We start from the raw sequence: 23,022 nt of genomic DNA on the forward strand, positions 1-23,022 counted from the left end.
TGAAATTCTGCCTGCACCAAGCTGCGGATTTCTGGAACCAGTGACTTTAACAGAGAGGAAACCAACGCACCTTGTCCAGGTGCTAACAAAGAAGACGAAGTCTCCGATGTAGAGACAGGTGCAGAAGTAACAGTAGCGCTAGGCGCCGCAAAAGAAGCAGAAGTAGTAACAGCGCTAGGCGCCGAAATTGGTACAGCCAACAAAGTGTTACGCTCTTGGTCTGTAACAAGTAACGTTGCTTTGGAAGAGGAAGACTTAGCCTTAATTTTCCCCTTGGGGTCCGACTTGCCACGGCGCTTGTCTGAATCAGACATGTTGACAACAACACGTGGCAACGCGAAAAAATTTACTGAAACATAAGTCTAAACGACTGGAAAATTCAGTAAACACACGCACTAATGCGTTAACAAAATACTATAGCTAAACTTGCCCCACAAGCAGAGGCACGGAGAGCTACAAACAAAGTCACACGAGCTAGAAGACTAACTCACACAACAAAATGGCGACACGCAAGACACTGACACAAACGTCAACAACACGTGGCAAAGTAAAAAGATTTACTGAAACGTAAGTCAAAACGACTGAAAACACAGTAAACACACACGCTTACGCGTCAACAAAATACTAAAGCTACACTTGCCCAAACAGAAAGAGGGCACGCAGAGCTACTAGCAAAGTCACACGAGTTAGCTAACTAACTCACACAACAAAATGGCGAAACACGCAAGTCACTGACACACAAGTCCGTAAAAAACGGACAACGTACAGTAACGAAACAGCGCAAACAACCAACAACAAACGGGAACGAGCTCACCAAACTGTAGGCAAGGCGAGCAGACAAGCTGGGTAACGTGGCCGGCGGGTGTCACTCAAACACACAAGGTCAGCCACAGAGCGTCAAAAAGTGAACCGTCCTCTCCGAGGTGAAAAAGACGTATGATAATAGGCACGTGTTCCTAGAGGAAGTGACGTGGCATACACCCGTATGGGAGGTAACTCCCGGTGTACTGGCCCATTACCAAAGCTACTTTCACTTTCGTTTTGGTGATGGGGTTGCTTCCCTTTAAATTCTTTAGCCGGGTAAGCGTTTTTCAGTGATAAGCATCTCAGGTGACTCAATGCTAATGTGATTCGGAGTAAGAATATGATATTAAATTCACCCTTCCCAGTTCTTCCTTTCTAGCCTCCAATTACTGTCTGAATTCCATGATGTTATGATTTTCCTTAGAAAATCATTTGACAGAATATTCCCCCTCTGGCATTCGTGATTTTCAAAGCTGACATTAAAACCTTCACCGTGCTTCCTGGGTCGTGGACGACCCAAATGCCTCACAAAAGTGTCTGCATCTCTAAAACTTTCATGAGTTTTGGATTGAGACTTCATGTAATCCTAGAACCTACCTATCCACCAATTTTTAAAGGACTATCTTTGTAAACAAACAAATAGAACAATGACGTCATTTAAACTGCACAGTCTTGGACGACCCACATGGAATTAAACAAGGTATTTTACGGAGTTTATCCCTATTCTTATGCCATGGGTCGTGTACAACACATACTCTGCAAAGAGGCGGTAAAGAGTTTATCCCTATTTTATGTTGAATCATTCTTTAGACAGTATGGGTCGTACACAACCCACATTATTTCGACTGTGTAGTCCAAAGCGTGATCCAGTGAAGGTTAAAAATCAAGGCATGACATTTTCAAACTTGAGCGTATGTCTTGAGGGTCGGTCATTTTTCAGGCTCCAGGTCTCACCAGTTTTTACAGTGGAACCCCCCTTTTAAGACCCCCCAATTTAAGACTTCCTCTCTTCGCTTTCTGTTCATAACTTCTTTAAATTTACCTCCATTTTAAGACTCCCTTCTTTAAAAGACCTGAAAATCTAAGATTTTGGGGGGTCTTAAAAGGGGGGTTCCACTGTATTCTCTGTGAGGGTCATATCTTTCACATTTGGTCTTTTGGTAGGTACTCCTTACTTCCAATGCATATCACTGTAAAAAAGGATTTAACACATAATCTGTCAAGAATCATTGCCGGCTTGCCGCTGTCGCGTGTACTCTAGCTGCAAGTCCCGCAAGTTCTGTTCCAACATGGCAACCTCATCGAACTTCTGTGCCTGCTTTGCCTGACGGACGTATCCACGGATAATCTCCATCTGCTGAAGCATGGGATCCGCTATGCGGCTGGCGTTACTGGTCTCTCCCTCTGGTTTCCAGCCGCGGCCCAGGCTTCCGGCTGACTCTTGGCGTCGATGACCCAGTGATTTGGGGTTGGAGTCTGACTTGGAAGGGGAGTCAAAAGGTGAGGAAAACGCTGACAGGTCTTTCTCTCTTTGAATGCGTTCCCTCTCTTGAGCGTCCATTGCAGCCTGGTTGACAAAAGAAGATTTTGGATACCGAGGTTGTGATGACTCATAAAAAAAGTGAATTTCTTACTTAAAGATCAAATAACCAAAGGGAAGTACGTGCTCTAAATGCATACGACATGTGTAATGGAGTAAGCGAGAGTTATTCGGTACCAATCTATTAATTCATTAATTAATCAGTTAATTCTTTATTTTACTGATAGCATGGTAAAATAAGTAAACATAAATTCAGTCGATGAACATATAATTTACAAAGTAATAGCCTGAACAATTTAGATGTAAGTGAGAACATTCAGTTCATAGGCCTTGCTATTGGTCAGTGTCTGTTCTCCTTGCAGCTGCCATCTTTCTCTCTCCACCTCCACCAAAATATATCTATCTATTTCACAAAATTAAACTCTCACTTCTTCATTGTTGCTTAGAGACTGATTAAGAAAACATGATCCTGTTTACTCTCTACTATCTCACAATTGGGAAACAAAAAGTCCCCCTCTTTCACTCTCTTTGCTTAAATTCACGTTATTTGTATTTATGACCAAAATATGACATTTTACACAAATCGAGACATGCAGTCAGTGTTCCTCCAAGACCGTGCTAGCGGTCTAGGTGAACAATGACTGTCGAGATCTGTGTAAAATGTCATATTTTGGTCAAATATACAAATACATGTAACATTTATGTATCAATCGATTCTGGTTAGAATTCCTTTACGTTTTTATGATTGAACGCACACAAACACGCACTATTTTGTAGTCTCGCCTAAATGTGAAGTTTTGTCGGCCTCTGACGTCACATAGCTCAAAGAAGAGAAATCCAGTGTTCAATCAATACATAGAAGCTTTAACCTTTTCTTCTTCTTCTTCTTCTTTTCGATCGCCGATCACACTTGGAGTCCAGATCTTGAGATATAATTAGTGGTCTTCTGCAGCGCAGCCACTGGCCCGTACAGCTTGTACCTTTTCATTTTGTAACCCTCATACTGACAAAAATTCACATGAGTTTGTTTTCTCTCATTTTGGTCTGTTTGTGTGTGTGTAATTGTCTGCTTTTCTCTTAATTTTCATCTATTTTCCACCATGTTTGTGTATGGGTCATTGGCCTGCACAATAAAGTCAGTGTCTCTCTCTCTCAGCCCCCCCCCCCCCCCCCTCCCCCTCCCTCCCCACTCGTTTCCACCCCATACCTGTCTCTCTGCAGCAATTTTTCGCTGAATATCAGCTTTGCGGATGTCCTGCAGACGCTTGACCTCCTCCTCCGTGGGCAAGTTCTGCAGCCCCATGAGGTTGTCCTGCATGAAGTTGCTGGCGTACATCCTGATGGCCTTCTGCAGTTTCAGCTGCTTGATGTTGGGCGGGGGGTCCAGGTTGAGACCATACTGCAGGATCCGTTTGCTCAGCTGGTCGATGGCCTCGTACAGCTTGACTATCTTTGTGCGCAGTATCATGGCGTCACGGTAACTGTACACGGTTTCCCCTTGGCTACAAAATGGAAGGAGCAAAATAAAAGAAAATAATCAAATTCTTAAAATAACTCTGTCGGTTTGTATGGGTTGTGAAAGAGTCAATGCCCTTGCCTCCTTGGACTAACATTGGAGCGGCCAATCACAAGCGAGGGGTGTGTCGGAAACACGTGGACAAGAGCACGTGTAAAGTTATTTGTAAGAGGAAAAGCCGAGTGGTAACGCACTTGCGCTCGGAAGCGAGAGGTTGCGAGTTCGACCCTGGGTCAGGGCGTTAGCAATTTTCTCCCCCTTTCCTAACCTAGGTGGTGGGTTCAAGTGCTAGTCTTTCGGATGAGACGAAAAACCGAGGTCCCTTCGTGTACACTACATTGGGGTGTGCACGTTAAAGATCCCACGATTGACAAAAGGGTCTTTCCGGGCAAAATTGTATGGGCATAGATAAAAATGTCCACCAAAATACCCGTGTGACTTGGAATAATAGGCCGTGAAAAGTAGGATATGCGCCGAAATGGCTGCGATCTGCTGGCCGATGTGAATGCGTGATGTATTGTGTAAAAAAATTCCATCTCACACGGCATAAATAAATCCCTGCGCCTTGAATATGTGCGCGATATAAATTGCATAAAAATAAAAATTAAAAATAAATCCCTGCGCTTAGAACTGTACCCACGGAATATGCGCGATATAAGCCTCATATTGATTTGATTGATTGATTGATTGAAAAGCAAGGGCATTCACTCTTTCACAACCCATACAAACTCGACTGAGTAATTTCCAAAAAAATTGTCAATAATACGAGAATTTATATTTCAGATGTGCGAGTACAGTATTTTCGGAGTCTTTTTATTTCTCACCTCATGATAATGCAAATTTTGTAGAAAGATGTAGAGGTTACATGCCGAGTCTCAGTGATTATCAAAAATAATGGTCGAAGTTAGCGGATCATGAAAAATGCGAGCTTCAGCGAGCTTTTTCATGACCGCGAACTGAGACCATTATTTTTGATAATCACTGAGACGAGGTATGTAACCTCTTTATTCCTCCTTTCTTCAGTTATTCAAAGAAAAGAGGAGTTTTTGTGCGAAAGTTTGATCGAATCCAAATCACTCAACCAGTCTACCTGCGCTGGCGATTGAATAATGCGCGGTTGTATAGTTCAGGGAAAATCAATTCTGTTAACACTTCTTGTCAGTTTCCCTGTTTTGGACTAAAATCAAGTACACAGTTATGTTGTTATTCTGCTGTGCCGGTAAAGGCAGATAGTGTGTGTTCTGGTCATGTTTTGGTATCGCTTAGGAAATGTTCTTTCTTCGAATGGGACTTCTTCTTCTTCTGCGTTCGTGGGCTGAAACTCCCACGTACACTCGTGTTTTTTGCACGAGTGGAATTTTACGTGTATGACCGTTTTTACCCCGCCATTAAGGCAGCCATACGCCGCTTTCGGAGGAAGCATGCTGGATATTTTCGTGTTTCTATAACCCACCGAACTCTGACATGGATTACAGGTTCTTTTCCGTGCGCACTTGGTCTTGTGCTTGCGTGTACACACGAAGGGGGATAAGCCACTAGCAGGTCTGCACATAAGTTGACCTGGGAGATCGGAAAAATCTCCACACTTAACCCACCAGGCGGCCGCGACCGGGATTCGAACCCTCGACCTTCCGATTAAGAGGCCGACGTCTTACCACCCCGCCACAGCGCCCGTCCGAATGGGACAAGCAGACGAACTTTTGCACCCGTGTTCCAACGTTAAAAACTGTATGAAGTTCCGTTTTCTGGGGCATAATAGTGTATGAAACCGCTGTATGTTCTTTAAATTGATGCGATGTGTGCATTTGGTTGCGTGTGATCTGTTTATAAAATGAAATATTGTCGAAAACTAACCGTCGGATTGCAGTCTCTTGTCCAAGCAACTCAGTTCAGAAAATTTGGAAGGGGAACTACTCTTGTCGTACGAGAGTTACTTGCCTTGGGAGTTTGCGTGCACTCATAAGAGATCTAAAGCAAGTTTCTCTGCACTGATCGTTAGATTTGGATTTAGAAAACAACCAAACTCATAGATTGTATATGGAGATTAATGTGTTCAAGCCTGTAGTTGCCAGTTTAAATGCAGTATGTTTGTATTGTTTGGTCTAGAGATGTATATTTCGTACATTGGAGCGTTCGGAACTTTTCAATCGCTAAAGTAGTTCCCTCAAAGTCTAACTCATCAACCTGTGAGCTATCGAGGATTCAGGCCCGTTGTTGGGTAAGTGATTTTGGTTGTTGGGTAAGTTACCAAAAAATAACTAGCCCTACAAGTTTACAGAGAGAAAGAAGCAGAGGGGGGAATAAATACTGTTTCAATCCTCATTTTGAACACAGAATTATAGCAAATTGCAAATGCAGGCAATCCCTCTCACTTTGGTTAACCATGTACTCTGGTTTTACATGTACTATGTAGTTGTATATGCGTCCATCGCAGTTCCATAGCATGCTTACACAAATCTGTTCATACCAACAAAAACAGTAATTAATATATCAATCAACCTACCTCAAACAATCCACCATTGGTAAATACTGTTGTAAGATGCTCTCTGCTTCTTCTATACACATCTTCATTTTCTGAAAGGAAAAAAAAAAGGTCTCAGGTAAGCAACAAGTTCATAAATGTGGCAGATTCCAGTGCTGATAACTGATTCAGGTCATCAGATTAGGGAAAGCTCACTCACTCTCTCTCTCTCTCTCTCTCTCTCTCTCTCTCTCTCTCTCTCTCTCTCTCTCTCTCTCTCTCTCTCTCTCTCTCTCTCTCTCTCTCTCTCTCTCTCTCTCTCTCTCTCTCTCTCTCTCTCTCTCTCTCTCTCTCTTGCCCTCTCTCTCACGCACACAAGCAGGGAAATACCATTTACCGCTCTGAAACGATCATGAAAAAGGTGAAGCTTGCATTCTTTCTAAATCTGCCACAACTTGAAAGCAAACCATGTAACCTCAGTAAGGCTCGAAAGTGGTGGTTCTTTCAGGGTTAAACAAACTTTTTTCTTTGTACCCAACGGTATTGAATTGATGAGCCCCACTCAATAACTTATGCATGCTGAGTTAAAAATAAAATAACCCAGGCTGTGACAAGGGAACCACCCGTGTAAATTGTAAGACCTAAAAAAAATATTTGAGAAAATCACGTCATAAAAGGAAGGAATCCAAAAACAGAGGTAAATGTAGACACAAAGGTAAAAAAAAAAATTATAAAAAAAATCGTCTTAAAACCTGAGAGGTATTACAGTAGAACCCCCCTTTTAAGACCCTGTTTTCTCACATTTTCTGTCCATAAACTCTGCAAATTGGCTCCCATTTTAAGACTTCCCCCTTTTTAAGACCTGATTCTTGCAGAATTTTACAAGTCTTAAAAGAGGGGTTCCACTGTAATACAAAGGATTGTCGGGGGCCGGGAAGGTTCCACTGTAATACAAAGGATTGTCGGGGGCCGGGAAGGTTCCACTGTAATACAAAGGATTGTCGGGGGCCGGGAAGGTTCCACTGTAATACAAAGGATTGTCGGGGGCCGGGAAGATTCCACTGTAATACAAAGGATTGTCGGGGGCCGGGAAGGTTCCACTGTACCTCATAAAGCTGGACGATGGGAGGCTTGGTGTTGCGCTGCTCGGCCATGCTGTCTCTCCGCTCCAGCAGCTGCCGACAGACCTTGCACAGCCTCATGTGCTGCTCCCCCTCAGGGCTCATGAGGCTGAGCGAGTTGATGCTGGTGTCGCTGCTGCTACGCTTCAGGAACCCCTCGCCTTCGAAAGCAAACGCTGGGTTGACCAGTTTCTCTGCAACATTCAGAGCTACTATTCTTGCAGGTTTTCTTTTACAATCAAAGTTAACATAGGAATTTTAAGAAGAGAACGAGAGCATTAGGGCTAGACCTTAAAGTTTTTTTTTACAATCAAAATGTCTGGTCAGTTGACATTGGAAATAAGAAAATGAAAGCACTAGAGCTAGACCTTCAGTTTTTATTTCCTGATAAGAGCACAAAGACTTCTATAGTCGAACCTGCCCTTGCGACCACCTCTTGAAAGCGACACAAGGACCACCCTCATAAAATCCAAGACGCGTTTTTGTTTATATAATTCAAATTTGCTTAGCAACCACCTGTCTATAACAACCACTTTTGATTGGTCCCTCGGGTGGGCATTACAGACAGGTTTCTAAAGCCAAAGAAAACCTTGAACCTTAACTGTACAATCAAAAAATGAGTCCTCAGTTGACAGAAACAATCTTTTGAAGACATGCAGCTTTTGAAAACACACAATAATACCTGTGGCAATACTTACGAGCAAAGGCATGTGTAAGGAACTGTGAGCACTTGTTACAAATGACACCACCACACAGTCGACAGTGATGCCGTCGTGTCATGAAACCAAAAGGCCTGACGCACGTCATACAGGCCGGAACCTCTTTGTCCGGAACCCATCTCACTACCGACATCTCGAATGCTGAAAATAAGTCCAAAAGAAAGAAACAATAAATAGGAACCCATCTCACTACCGACATTTCAAATGCTGAAAATAAGACCAAAAGAAAGAATCAAGAAATGGGAACCCATCTCACTACCGACATCTCGAATGCTGAAAATAAGACCAAAAAAAAGAATCAAGAAATAGGAACCCATCTCACTACCGACATTTGAAATGCTGAAAATAAGACCAAAAGAAAGAATCAAGATGCAAGTCCAACAGAATTGCTCCATAGAACTTTCTATACTCAGCAGCTGTTCAATACAAATTTAACTCTGAAGTCATTGACTGAATCTGATAGAGACTTCTGAAGCCATAAAACTTACAAAGTATTTCCCAGTCAAATTATATGAAAAAAACCCAGCTAAACAGGTTCTAAGAATATTCCTATCAAATCTGACCTTCCATTGGCAACATTTTAAAGAACTATATCTAGTAAAGATATGAGATTAAATATAACATGAAGTTCCAGGCTCACACGTGAAAGTCACAAAGGCTTCTGAAAAGTCTGAGGGAAATGAAATCAAATGTGGGAAAAAAAGTAAACTTCTAAGAAGTCCGTTTTCCGGGAACGAGTTCCTGGAGGCAAATTGCTCCTCCCCTGAACACACAGCCTTGACTACTGTAAACAAACTGAAACATGTCCAACCTTTTCTTCTCTTTGGTTCCGTGGGAGCGTCCGGTGCCAAGAGCTTATCTAAACGAATGAGCAGCTTGTTGGTTTCCACAACAAAATGGTCGACTCGAGCTCCTCGAATTGCCTTGCACAGGTCAATATGACTTCTGGTTGCTCCTGCAAATATAAAACAACAATGCTGAAAGATAACAGACCTGACACAGATGTTATTTGTGAAATCATGAAACCAGTATTAATCCTTGTTTTTGTCTTATTTATGGTGGGGTTTTTTACAAAATGGTGTGTGTGTGTGTGTGTGTGGGTGTGTGTGTGTGTGTGTGTGTGTGGTGACTTGCTTAACATTTTGACTGATACAATTCTACGCAATTTCATGTATGTATAAATTTATGCGTGACCTCATGTACTTTCTTCAGTCAATGCACCACAGATCTACGCCTCTACCACTGCAACACACCAATACACTGTACTCTGAATTTGCATCTCACCCAGCTCTTGCGGTTCCCACCATGATGGATCGAAGCCAGAAATCACAGCACCCAGGCCACTGTCCCCTGCGGTGCTTACACTTTGCTCCATAAAAGGATTCGTTTCTTTGTCGCCCATGATCTTCTTCTTGGCCTTGTCGAAGAAGCCTAAAACCAAAAAGAAGCAGAACTATAACAATTTATCAAATATAAATGACAAGATAAAAAAGAAGATATACAATTTTACAACAATCATAAAATATATTTGCTTGTACCAGTATTACTATTAGCAACTGAATACAACATGGGCTTTCTGCATGCTAAGTATAACTCATTCAGCCATGCACTGTGTTCTTAGAAGATAGAAAGCTTATGACTGAAAGATGTATACAGCATGCATTCATAAACTCTTCAGTTAAGAAGACATGTCATTCATTATTATCTATGCAATATTGGGGAAAATTCAAAGTAACCTAGCTGTCTTGTTGAAAGAAAGATTTCTACAGCCTATACCTCATTACGTGTACAAACATACAGCCTGTTGTGTGCTACTAGTACAAGTCACTGCTACCTTTTCAGGCTGCAGGAAATAATAAATGTTTATTCATTGGCTTTAATGTGGACTCGTGACACATTACCTTTGAGCTGTTGGAAGACGGCTTTGTCCTCAGCATTGTGGGCGTCTTCAAAGTGATGCTGCAGCTGTGTCACTGTGCCGAAATCCTTCATGCACATGGGGCACAGGAAGCCCTCTATGATCTCTGCCTGAATGGCTGCCATGGTTTTCAGTGTCTGATCTTGGAGCAGTTTATGTAACTGCCAAAAGCAGAGACCTGAAAAGTGTACAACTACAAGTACAATTAAAGCAAGATTAGCAGTGACTAATAACTTTAGAACAAATGAACGAAACATATCCGTAAAAGGAATATCAAATATCAAACATTTCCCTTCCGAAATGAATTGCAGCTGACAGTATAACTGTAAACACGAACGTCAAAGACAGAAAGGCCAAATCCTATGCTGTCCTGAAGAATGCAGACGACTCTTCGCAAATCTTGCAGTTCACTAGTTGTCGTACGTGCATGTTGTTACGGAAAAAACACAGAACTCATGGTCGATCGTACAGTACAGAGCTATCAGAACGAAAGATAACTTTGAAACACTGTATTTCTCACACATGTATGAAAAACAACGAAGTCTAAGGTAACGTACTGCAAGTAGAATTCCTAGACACTCGAGTCCCAAGCAGACCAACCCATCTTTCATCTCATCTTTGTGGAGGAGGAGCAGATGAAGCTTAAAAAATGTTTTTAAGTATTTGAACGGCAGTGTCTGCTTTCAAAGTCAAGGAAATATTTGGAGTCTATTCTATACTAACTGATTTTTAAATAAGGAGAGCTAGATTTGTGTATAAATCGTTAAAATATTGCAAAATCATCGAATTAAAAGTAAAGTAATATTTGATGCGGATGTGCGAAACTAGTTTTGTGCGGTCCTGCTGTCTTCCACTTCCGTTTTTCGAGGTTTCGTCGGCTAAAACAGAAAACCATGGGGGGATCTGGAAGTACACGGCGTGTTGTCGTTGAGGACAATGATGGAGGCGGAGTTGTTAAGGTACAATATGTGTATAATACTAGCATGACTCAGTTGCATCAACGACATTTCTCTGGGCAATGGAAATAACCCGACAAAGTGGACTTTTTATTCAAGGACAACCGTCAGGTCAAAGTGTCAAAATGCCGGTATGCAGGCATATGAACATTCCCACTAAATTTGAAGTACACAAGGAGTGATATTTTCTGTAGTCGTTAGAGGATGACAACCAATTATGAGGAAGATGACGCACGTAATCCAGGATGTTCAGGAGGATAATATGTTGCACACTTTTAGTTTTACACACACACAACATCCTCGCATCCACACATATGTATACATCAGTGTTCAGCCTGGGAGTAAAAGACTATGATCAGTTATACCTGCAGCCACATTCGGATGGGATTTACTCAGAGGTGCGTAAGTGTATTCTTATTTATTTTTCATTTAAAATAAAGTTGAGGTAGTGTGAATTAATTTGTGTTTTTGTTTTGTTGCAGATCTCAGATTCAGTAGTCAAGCGGATTCGTGGGCAAGAAGGTAAAACACACACACACACACACACACACACACACACACATACACACACACACACACACACATCTCCAAATGTTTGCACTTTTGAGATCAAAGAGTGAAAAATGCAAAGCTCTGTTAGTTCATGTTAATGTGATATCTCAAAGATAGATTATTGCAATTCTCTTCTGGCCGGTCTCCCTAAGTACCTTTTAGATAGACTTCAAAGGATCCAAAATAACGCTGCCCGCCTGGTCTTCAAATCTTCCAAGTATGAACACGCCACACCCCTTCTTCACTCTCTACACTGGCTGCCTATCACTAAAAGGATCGAATACAAACTCTCCTCTCTTTCTTTTGCCGTCGTTTCTGGTTCTGCCCCAGAATACTTCTCAGAACTCCTTAATCTCTACACCCCCTCTCGTCAGCTTCGCTCCGCCGCCGACACTCGACTCTTCCGACTCCCCACAGTGCAAACAAAGACATGTGGCGAGAGGTCCTTCGCCTATCAAGCCCCTGTGACCTGGAATAGATTACCTCTGCCTCTCAGACACACAGATTCTCTCACTACATTCAAAACAAATCTCAAAACACACCTCTTTCAGCGCAAGTGATTTTCCCTCCAGCATCTCCCCACCCACCCCATCCCGCCCCACCTCACCCCCTACCTAGTGCCTAAAATAACGTGTATATATATTTTCTGCGCTTTGTGTCAGCACTGTTTGTGTGTGTGTAAATAGTATTGTTGACACGTTTTTATACAGTAGCCTTATGTGGTTCTTGTGCCTAGGCTGTGTATTGGATTGTCATTGTATGCCTGCATCATTAGTTGTCAGTAATTATTACATGTGCTGATTGTTCTCTTTGCCTGCGCGCGTATAGTATGTTGGTTATGATTGGTCATAGTATGTTTGTTTATGTTTGGTCGTTATCTTTGCCTGTGCGTGTATTGTATGTTTGGTCGTTTTCTTTGCCTGTGCATGTATAGTTTGTTGGTTATGTTTGGTCGGTTTCTTTGCCTGTGCGTGTATAGTATGCTTGGTCGATGTATGTATTGTAAAGCGCTAAGAGTAGACATTTTTCTAGAATAGCGCTATAAAAGTTTGCATTATTATTATTATTATACTGATACAGTGATAGTCTTAGGCCTAAAAAAAAAATAGGTGTGGTTACGGTAACCCGACCTACCCTATTTTTAGGGGCCGATCCTATAACTTTTTATTACATTTGTCCAAAAAAAAAAAAAAAAACCGAGTGCAAAAAACGCAATGAAAGCGAAAGCGCCCGTGTCGCACACTTATTTCCCTGTCAAGTAGGTTTAATTTACAAGTACACATTAGAAAAAAAAGTTAAAAAAAAAAAAAAAAGTGATTGCCTACCTACCTACCCTATTTTTTTTGGCTATGTTACCGTAACCACACCTATTTTTTTTTTTTGGCCTTATTGGAAAAATGTACAAAGAACAGTTTGATCTTTTTATTTCAATGACCATACTCATTCTCAATTAATACCCTTTTTATTTTTGAAGATAAACTAAAAATGCATCTTGAAATTTTAAATGTTTGAGGTGAATTTGGAGGAAAGGACTTTATGCTCATATTAGCAATTCCAGATTTTCCACGTTCAAAGATTTTTTCCCTAGGGTGCAGTATTATAATCAGATTTATTTTTCATACCAGTTGTATATAGGGGCAAACGGGGCATTAAGCCCCCCCTTTTTTGAAACTTTCAAAATTTGGGACTTCAAATGGGAACAGCCCAACTTTAATATCATGGGGCAATTAGACTCAGTGTATAAAGTAAACCTACATAAAATTGTGTGGAATATCTATCATTTTTTGCAGAATATGTTCAAAAAAGCAACGGAGCCTAATTCCCTTAAAATGGGGCATTAAGCCCCCCCCCCTTTTTTGAAACTTTCAAAATTTGGGACCTCAAATGGGACCAGCCCAACTTTAACTCTTAATGTCCTATACCGCGCCGTTCCGCTTGTCGCTGACGATCCTGATCCGCTTGAAACCGCGCGCGTACCTGTAGCTAAGGCTAAAGGGGAATAACCCGGAAATACAGCTCTTCACGAAGAAAACCGCGGGTGGTGCTCGTTTGTCAACAACCGCTGACAGTTGGTGATTTTTGTCTCAGTTTTTTTTTTACCCTTTCTATTTTTCCTGACCGATTTTAGTTGAGTTTTTTGCGAGAGAATGTTTGGATCAAAATGGCTGACTTGGATTGTTCATCTTCATCATCTTCATCATCTTTTTATGGATTCGATCGCGCTGACATTCGGAACTTCGGCAACCCTGCTGATGTGTTAGGCCTAGCAGATTCAGGTCAAAGTGACATTTCTGTGTCAAGTGTGCACACTGCCGATTTATCTGACTTTTCATCCGGAATTTCGGACATTCCATTGAGTAGCAGCGACGATGACATTGACATCTGTGAACCCTTCAGTTGTGTTGCTTTGTCAAAAGTTAGACACAGTCAACTAGTTTTGCTCTGAGTGAACAGTGCAGCTGGTCTCAATTAGCCGGTGACACCTCTCTGGCCACAGCACCAAACAGTACATGGCTGGGGAGAGAGAGAGAGAGAGAGAGGGGGGGGTGGGGGGTAGTTGGCTAAACTCAGTGGGGTGTCCGGTGTCACTGAAGTCAGCAGGAAGAGCATTGGAGAGAAATAGAGAGGTGTACTCTTCCAAACAATTTCCAAAGATCAGTTGTAGGGCTTAGGGTAGTCAGTGAGGGAGAGTGAGAGCGGTTTGTGAACAGTCCGACTGAAGAGTGAAAAGTCACTGCCACAAGATCGGCATGCAGTCAATAAAGCCAGACAAGAAGAATGATTATGACATGCGGCTCCATCTGCTGGGTTTTTTTTTATTCAAACTGGTTTTCAACGCTTATTCTCACAAAGCATCTGCACACCTGCCTCTGCCTCTGTTTGTGTGGCTGCTTTCGTATGATGTCAGTGCATGGTGAGTGCGTTCACTGCCTTGTCACCACTTCCCCACCTTTTTCAGAGTGTTTTCTTGGAGTTGGATAATTCTCCTTACTCCTCGCCCCCTCCTTACTCCTCGCCCCCTCCTAACTTCAGTTCATACTTTATTGCGTGCCGACTGACCAGTCGGTGTGGCGTCCGTGTAGAGAAGAAGGGAATAAGGTTACACAATGCGCTAGTGTGAGACGCCAAGTTTCGTGTTTCGAGTTGCTGTAGTAAATATAAAGTAAACTTTGTCTTTGGGACTGACTTTCTGTTGTGTGCTATCCGTCTTTCGACTTACGAAAGAGAAATCCCATTTCGAGCTCAGGGTACTTTGTACACATAGATAAAGAGGGATAATTCCGGACCAGAATTTCTTTGTGTGCTAAGCGAATTTTTGACTTAACCGTTTGTGAGTTAGCTGGATTTGCCTGTAGCTTTGAAGGTGATGCTGATCAATGAGTGATTGTGTACATTGCGAGAGAAAGTCAATGCGAACTGTCTCACTTGAGGATATTTTTTCTCAGAAACTGTTCTCAAAAAGTTCTCCCCCATGTTTACATAAACACTGTTGTGGTTGTGTGTGTGTGTGTGTTGGTGTTTTTTTTATTTTTTATTTTTTTAATGTGACAGTTGATATTTGAAATGCTGATTTATTTTCTTATCTTTATTTTATTTCCCTTTTGTAACTGGACAAGTTGGCGGAACAAAAAAACAAAAAAACTAAATAAACGTTGAGTTAAAATGTTAAACTGGTGTGGGCTACCCCGTCCTTATGTGCATTGTTCAAAGTTCTCACTCGTCTCACTCTGGTGTTGTAAAAATTCTCTCTTGTCTAACTATCTTTTGCATGAAATGTTATCTTTGTTCGTCTTCACTTTTCTAAATGTTGTGTGTAATAAACAGATTGCAAAGGAAGTTGCAACTGGCAAGCACAACAAAAACCTGGAGAATTCGCAAACTTTGGAGCATTTTCGTAATCAACATCTGACGCCCGCTTGCGCCTAAAATCCTGACAAAATTTTAAAAGCAAATAACAAAGCGTCCATGCGAAAAGGCTTACAATATATGTGACAGTTGAAAGAAGTCAGTAGAAGTGCAGGTTTACATAAACACTGTTGTGTGTGTGTGTGTGTGTGTGTGTGGGTTTTTTTTTATGAATGTGACAGTTGATATTTGACAGTTGATATTTGACAGTTAAAACAAGTCAGTAGAAGTGCAGGTTTACACATAAACACTGTTGTGTGTGTGTGTGTTTTTTTGTTTTTTTTGTTTTTTGTTTTGAATGTGACAGTTGATATGTGACAGTTGAAACAAGTGGAAAAAAAAGTGCATAAACACTGTCGTGTGTGTGTGTGTGTGTGTTTTTTTTTTTAAAAATTTTTTTTATGAATGTGACAGTTGATATTTGACAGTTGATATTTGACAGTTAAAACAAGTCAGTAGAAGTGCAGGTTTACACATAAACACTGTTGTGTGTGTGTTTTTTTTTTTTTTTTTTTTTTTTTTTTTAATGTGACAGTTGATATGTGACAGTTGAAACAAGTGAGAAAAAAAGTGCATAAACACTGTCGTGTGTGTGTGTGTGTGTTTTGTTTTTTTAATTTTTTTTTAATTTTTTTTTATGAATGTGTCAGTTGATATTTGACAGTTGATATTTGACAGTTAAAACAAGTCAGTAGAAGTGCAGGTTTACACATAAACACTGTTGTGTGTGTGTGTGTTTTTTTGTTTTTTTTGTTTTTTGTTTTGAATGTGACAGTTGATATGTGACAGTTGAAACAAGTGGAAAAAAAAGTGCATAAACACTGTCGTGTGTGTGCGTGTGTGTTTTTTTTATTTTTTTTAATTTTTTTTTTTAGGGTGACAGTTGACATGTGACAGTTGATATGTGACAGTTGAAACAAGTGAGTAAAAGTGCAGGTTTACATAAACAATGGAATGTTCTGTTTGTTTGTCATGAATACAAAGAATGAAACACCTTGGTTTGCTTTTGATTCTATTTTTAAACTGTCACCTGTAATTAATACACTTAACGGCTTTTTACAACTAAGGTTAATCTTCAAAAATGTCTAAACTTCCAATTAACATAATCAGCATTCATATTTGAACATCTAAAAAAAAATTGGATTAAAACCATTCACAAACAAAAAAGAAATGATTTATTTACTGAACCACCTCTGTTTCACACAATTTAGTCAGAAAATAACAGGATCAGGGAAGAGAAAGCTTCAAAGTCTTATAGGACACTTAGAGTTAATATCATGGGGCAATTAGACTCAGTGTATAAAGTAAACCTTCCACTGGGAAAAGGTTCAGGCTGGCCTTGAAGTAATCAAATGAGTGGATTTAAGATGTCACAACCACTCACAAAGTTGCCAAATGTGTTTTGGCGGTCATAAAGGGTTGGTAAACTGTGTACTGTTACCTGTTTGGCTCAGATATTCTTTGCATAAATAAGTAAAGTGAATTCTGAATGGTTGTTAAGCTTCTTCTAACATGACTGATGAGGTCTGCCTGAAATGAACACAATTTCCATGCATTGGGGCCTATTGCCCCGAGGAGCCTAATGCCCCGTTTGCCCTAACAATATTGTAATTCATTAGGCCAAAAAAAAAAATAGGTCTGTTTACGGTAACATAGGCCCAAAAAATAGGGTCGGTAGGTCGGGATTTTAATTTTTTTTTAAATTTTTTTTTTTCAAAAAACCATATTTTTACGTTATTTTGCAAAAAAAAACAAGATTTTTTTTTCTTCCCCAAATGCCAAAAAAAAGTCTAGGGTCGCGCGAAAAAACTAGGGTCGGTCGGGTTACCGTAAACAGACCTTTTTTTTTTTTTGGCCTTACGCAGAACATATTTTGTAATTCAGGGGCTCACATCCACGTCGGACATCGGACATACACGGATATTTTTTCCAAATGTCCTTTACATTTTTCATGCAAGAGGACATATATATATGTCCTATTGTTTTTGTCACAAAGTGGTCATTGTCATTTGATCTGGACATTGTCAGTACTTTCCAATTTACAGTAGTTTGATTTGCTATTTTATCGATGTTTTGCGAAGCGATGTGTCTCTGCAAGCAGACGAAACTTGGGGAGGCTGTATGTGCTTTTTATAGAGAAGAGCTTCCAAGGGTCGCAACTCTAAATGCTCCAAGTCAGTTGACAGTTGCCCCTATTCGCGTTTTTTAACGTTTTAATTTACGTTTTGTCAAACAAATTCCTATTGATTTATTTTTGTTCGGGACAAATGTCCTATCACTTTTGTCCTATGCCACCTCTCATGGATGTGAGTCCCTGGTAATTGCTTATGTATCTTGATAACCTTTTTATTTTTGTACTCTGTTGTTCTGTTTCAGATTTCTCAGCAGCAGGTGCAGGATCATCATCATCTGGATCTGCGGTAATGGTTAAGGGTGTACTTGAACATGACAGTGTCACCTGTTTGCAATTCTGTCTGTCAGAAAATGTTGTGCGTTTTGGGTCCTGTTAAATAAGCATGGAAGGAAGGAGAAACACATGGGGAAAAAAGGAAAATTCTTTATACTTTAATTCATAAATAATTTTCCCTGCATGTGCTTGATTATATTTTCTGAAACTGAAATTAACATTCATTCTTGAAATTGAATGCTTTTCTTCTGTCAATGTAAACAGTAATAATTCGCATATATATATATAAAAATAAAAATATTAATTGTCAGGATGAATGCTTCAACCTCCTACCATCATTTTAGTCATTGCATCCATTCTATTTTTTAATGTTTCTTTCTCGCGAGTCTCATGTGTTGATTGCATATATATATAATAACCTTTTTATTCTGATTTTGCTTTACAGGGTGCTGGTACTGGTAGCAGGCCACCATCGTTTTCAGGCTATAAGGGAACAGATGTGGCAGCCCTGCAAGATATTGAGGCCTTTTACATGGACAGATTAAAACAGCTGGAGCAGCAGGTAAATTCACCCGTTGTTTCTCCTTGCTTTAGAGAATTAGACACATGACAGAATTATACCTGCCATAAGAGGACACCTGAAGTGTAGGGACACTATCAATTGAAACAGCTGGAGCAGCAGGTAAACTGACCCAGTGTTTGCACTTTGCTTTATGAACATGACAGAATTATACCTGCCATAAGGGTAGACCTGAGGTGTAGGAACAATATATCTGCTTGCTCCAAGGGTGTCCTTTCGTCACAGGTATCACTGTCGTTTGTAGAAGGAAGCATGTGTACCTGGATCCTATTTCCTGTGGGACCTAGTTAGCAGGACTGAATATGTACTGTGCGTTGGTCACAACTTTTGAATTATTAACACAGCATTTACTACTTGACTAGATGCTGTTCTTAACATGAAGGTGAATGCTGTTGAGTTCAAGGTTATTGAAGGAATTTGAGTGGCAGCCTATTTTGATTTGCATGTTAATACACCAATGTCAAACAAAGCTCATTGAAAGGAGGGTTCAGTGTCTTATTACAGAGTTCAGAGCCGCTACCATTTGTTTTAACTTTAATATACTTGTTTTTAGCCCTTTCAGTGTAATTTGGTGTGGTGATTTTGCACTGCAAGAGAGAATGTGGACACTGATGCTTTAGACGCTATGTTCAAGATCCCACTGATAACCAGAACAAGGACGACCAAGCTTTTGGACTGTAACATCCATCAGCGTTATGCTTTTGTTTCACAGTCTTTGAAAACTGTTCATGTTCAGAGTTTTATGTATACATTATCTGTTTGTTTCAGAATTCTGAACTTCAGAAAATCACCAATGAACAGTTTGTGAAAGCAGTCCAGGAGGTAGAGCAGAAATTTTTGTAAGTCAAACTTTTCTTCTTCACACACACACACACACACACACACACACACACACACACACACACACACACACACACACACACTCCTCTCTGTGTGTGCGTGTATATGTTGCTAGCTGGAAAGTTGGTGTTCAAATCAATTGCATAAAAATATTGAAGTGCACTGTTCAGTGATTTTTTTTCCCCCCAGTTTAAGTAAAGTAATGTTATTTAGGTTATCTTTAAAAATAACCCAGTGTAAGCTTGAAAATATGAGCAGTCAGGTTAACAGCAATATGTGATCCTCAGGTGTCTGGACATAGTTTGAAATACAGTGGAACCCTCCTTTTTACATTTAGTCAAGTTTTGACTAAATGTTTTAACATAGAGGGGGAATCGAGACGAGGGTCGTGGTGTGTGTGTGTGTGTGTGTGCGTGTGTAGAGCGATTCAGACTAAACTACTGGACCGATCTTTATGAAATTTGACATGAGAGTTCCTGGGAATGATATCCCCGGACGTTTTTTTCTTTTTTTCGATAAATGTCTTTGATGACGTCATATCCAGTTTTTGTAAAAGTTGAGGCGGCACTGTCACACCCTCATTTTTCAATCAAATTGATTGAAATTTTGGCCAAGCAATCTTCGACGAAGGCCGGACTTCGGTATTGCATTTGAGCATGGTGGCTTAAAAATTAATTAATGACTTTGGTCATTGAAAATTGTAAACAACATTTTTTTTTTATAAAACGATCCAAATTTACGTTCATCTTATTCTTCATCATTTTCTGATTCCAAAAACATATAGATATGTTATATTTGGATTAAAAACAAGCTCTGAAAATTAAAAATATAAAAATTATGATTAAAATTATATTTCCAAAATCGTTTTAAAAACTATTTCATCTCATAAGGATGTCGGTTCCTGATTCCAAAAACATATAGATATGATATGTTTGGATTAAAAACACGCTCAGAAAGTTAAAACGAAGAGAGATACAGTAAAGCGTGCTATGAAGCACAGCGCAACCGCTACAGCGCCAAACAGGCTCGTCACTTTCACTGCCTTTTGCACTAGCTGCGGACTACGTTCACTTTAATTCTGTGAGTTCCACAGCTTGACTAAATGTAGTAATTTCATCTTACGCGACTTGTTTTTCTTCTTCTTCTGCGTTCGTGGGCTGAAACTCCCACGTACACTTGTGTTTTTGCACGAGTGGAATTTTACGTGTATGACCGTTTTTACCCCGCCATTAAGGCAGCCATACGCCGCTTTCGGAGGAAGCATGCTGGGTATTTTCGTGTTTCTATAACCCACCGAACTCTGACATGGATTACAGGATCTTTTCCGTGTGCACTTGGTCTTGTGCTTGCGTGTACACACGAAGGGGAATAAGCCACTGGCAGGTCTGCACCTAAGTTGACCTGGGAGATTGAAAAATCTCCACACTTAACCCACCAGGCGGCCTCGGCCGGGATTCGAACCCTCGACCTTCCGATTAAGAGGCCAACGTCTTACCACCCCGCCACATCGCCCGTCAAACACCCCTTTTAAGACCTCACGATTTAAGACTCACTCCCTAAGACTCACTCCCTAAGACTCACTCGCTAAGACTTACTCCCTAAGACTCAGACCCTGTTTTCTCAGATTTTTTCTTCATTATAACCTCTGTAAATTTACCCCCATTTCAAGACTCCCTCCGTTTTGACTCACTTGAGTAATGGGTTAGTTTTATGCATCCGTGTCTGTCTGTATGGGAGGGAGTCTTCTATCGGGTGGGGAGGGAGTACGTCTTATTTTGGGGGAGAGGGGGAGGGGTCTTAAAGGCGGGGTTCCACTGTACATGTATTAATAAATATTGAATCTTTGTATTTGTGCTTGCCAGGAAACACACATGTGCACCTGTGTGTCAAGACCTACAGAAGAGGGTATATGAGTGCTACCTGGCCAATCCCAAACAGACGCTAAATTGTTCTGTGGAGGTCCGCGCCTTTTCCACCTGCGTTGAACGTGCCAGACAGGTTTGTACTAACTGAGCGTGAAATAGTTTGCCAAGACTGACTGATGTATGCATAAACATTCTTGTTTAGGTTATTGAATTTTTAGCACTTGTGTACATACGGAATCATTCACTCCTTCAGGATATAATTGAAGCAATAGATCAAATGATTCAGTTGATCTGCTAAATTGCTGATTGGCCTGGACAGTTAGTAAAAGTTACTTAAAGAAGAAATGGAACCTTTAAGAATAACTTGTTTTTTTGTTGCTGTTTGTGTATTTGACAGAGATTAAGAAGGCGAATGGAATCAAATAAAAATTAAGAGTGCTGTAAAGAAATTAAAAAAAAGAAATAGCATCAGTTTCCGATGCGCCAAAAAAATGATGCAAAAATCCATAAGGGGCCCTGTTATCATGGGCAGAATTTGACTGGTGAAGATAATTATGTACTATAGGACTGGAGGTAAATTCTATGGTCCTTGTTGAGGGAATATGAATGAGGATGTATGCATGCACACATACAATGATACATACAATGATACATACAATGATCAGACACACACTGGGACAAACAAACACACACTCTGCAAGCATACAAAAATATGCTTTTAAAAAGCAGCACACTTTTTCTGAAAATTTGTGAAGGGTAATCAATAGTATCTGAAACGGCGCATGCAGGATGATAAAACAGCATACATTTTATTTTTCTGATTTAATCATGTGGTATGTTTTGTTTTTTCTCTATTTTCAGAATGCTTTACTCAGGAAAGGTTGATGAGGACCAAACTGCCGTAGTTTCCCTACAAGTGCTGTGAAATGAAAATCATTTATCAGGAGAGAAACAAAAGTTTGGGGTTTTCAATAGTTTTTTTACAATGGGAAAATAAATACATTTTACAGTTTCATATCTTCTTCCATCAGTTGTGAATGGATGAACACTAGAATGAATTCTGATCTGAGATCTGCTATACATACCAGAACAAAAGAAATTGGGACTGTGTGCTTTGACTGTAAAATGTTCTGTCCATCAGACCTCTTCTGCACACAGATCATTCTTTTACGTTTTGTTGTTGTTTTTTCAGTGAACATTGTAATTTACATGGGATATGTAAACACAGTGTAGCTATGCATTGGAATTTGTTCGTTGTTAGCATTACAAATGCTATTACAGCTGATTCTTGATTTCACAGTTAATGAAACCATAGTCGAGTAATTTTTAAGATTGACTGATTGTCTTGTTCAGTTTTCTTGAATTATTAATTTTTCTCATTTCATGAGTTTTTCGATTACAGCTTGTCTTTCGTTGTCTAGGTGGACAGATCAGAATTTTCTTTTCGGCGCACACATTTCAATGTTTCTGTTTTATTCTGTCTTGACAGCAACTATTTTCTGACATTGAACGCATGTTGTAGTTGTGAACATCTGCTGTGGCTACCTAACTGTAAGGAATTGGAGGACCATTTTCGTTTGAAGTAATTCTTTTTTTTATTGCAAGATGTACAGTACTACAAGCTAGGCAATACTTTGTTCTAGTGGATGATTTTGATACCTCTCAAAATAGGACATATTAGACTTGGAAAAAAGTGTGGAGAGTCTTATAACATACGAATTTCAGAGCGAGTCTGATGAGTTGTATTCTAACAAATTGTGTTTTGTGTTATTTGCATGTGCCAGTGTGTAGATAAGTGAAGATTGCTTGATTGTTTGAATAAAAATGTTGAATCACA

At 40.2% G+C, this 23,022-nt stretch overlaps 2 protein-coding genes across 2 annotated transcripts; one reads left to right on the plus strand and one right to left on the minus strand.

Moving 5' to 3' along the window:
• Positions 1 to 1,135: 1,135 nt before the first annotated feature.
• On the minus strand, positions 1,136 to 10,728 carry LOC138964886 (rabenosyn-5-like). Its single transcript, XM_070336954.1, has 9 exons — positions 10,637 to 10,728; positions 10,063 to 10,257; positions 9,446 to 9,592; positions 8,973 to 9,116; positions 8,141 to 8,302; positions 7,428 to 7,636; positions 6,364 to 6,434; positions 3,552 to 3,846; positions 1,136 to 2,371 (listed from the first exon to the last, which is right to left on the minus strand). The coding sequence occupies exons 2-9, from the start codon at positions 10,202 to 10,204 to the stop codon at positions 2,024 to 2,026; spliced, it is 1,518 nt and encodes a 505-aa protein (XP_070193055.1). The 5' UTR covers positions 10,205 to 10,257; positions 10,637 to 10,728; the 3' UTR covers positions 1,136 to 2,023.
• A 178-nt stretch (positions 10,729 to 10,906) lies between these two features.
• On the plus strand, positions 10,907 to 23,022 carry LOC138964891 (MICOS complex subunit MIC19-like). The gene is made up of 7 exons (XM_070336962.1): positions 10,907 to 11,038; positions 11,518 to 11,557; positions 17,870 to 17,913; positions 18,346 to 18,462; positions 19,249 to 19,319; positions 21,183 to 21,318; positions 22,047 to 23,022. Exons 1-7 carry the CDS (start codon positions 10,973 to 10,975, stop codon positions 22,068 to 22,070), a joined length of 498 nt encoding a protein of 165 aa, XP_070193063.1. The 5' UTR covers positions 10,907 to 10,972; the 3' UTR covers positions 22,071 to 23,022.

Source organism: Littorina saxatilis, linkage group LG4, assembly GCF_037325665.1.
Source record: "Littorina saxatilis isolate snail1 linkage group LG4, US_GU_Lsax_2.0, whole genome shotgun sequence".
Taxonomy (NCBI): domain Eukaryota; kingdom Metazoa; phylum Mollusca; class Gastropoda; order Littorinimorpha; family Littorinidae; genus Littorina; species Littorina saxatilis.

What these genes read in the sequence shown, in the direction of transcription:
- LOC138964886 (XM_070336954.1), bottom strand. Translation starts at nt 10,204, where the DNA reads ATGGCAGCCATTCAGGCAGAGATCATAGAGGGCTTCCTGTGCCCCATG. An exon ending in GGAACCAAAGAGAAGAAAAG is followed by an intron (nt 8,303 to 8,972) that starts GTTGGACATGTT and finishes ACTTATTTTCAG; the next exon opens with CATTCGAGATGTCGGTAGTG. An exon ending in CCATCGTCCAGCTTTATGAG is followed by an intron (nt 6,435 to 7,427) that starts GTACAGTGGAAC and finishes TTTTCCTTTCAG; the next exon opens with AAAATGAAGATGTGTATAGA.
- LOC138964891 (XM_070336962.1), top strand. Translation starts at nt 10,973, where the DNA reads ATGGGGGGATCTGGAAGTACACGGCGTGTTGTCGTTGAGGACAATGAT. An exon ending in TAAAACAGCTGGAGCAGCAG is followed by an intron (nt 18,463 to 19,248) that starts GTAAATTCACCC and finishes TGTTTGTTTCAG; the next exon opens with AATTCTGAACTTCAGAAAAT. An exon ending in GAGGTAGAGCAGAAATTTTT is followed by an intron (nt 19,320 to 21,182) that starts GTAAGTCAAACT and finishes TGTGCTTGCCAG; the next exon opens with GAAACACACATGTGCACCTG.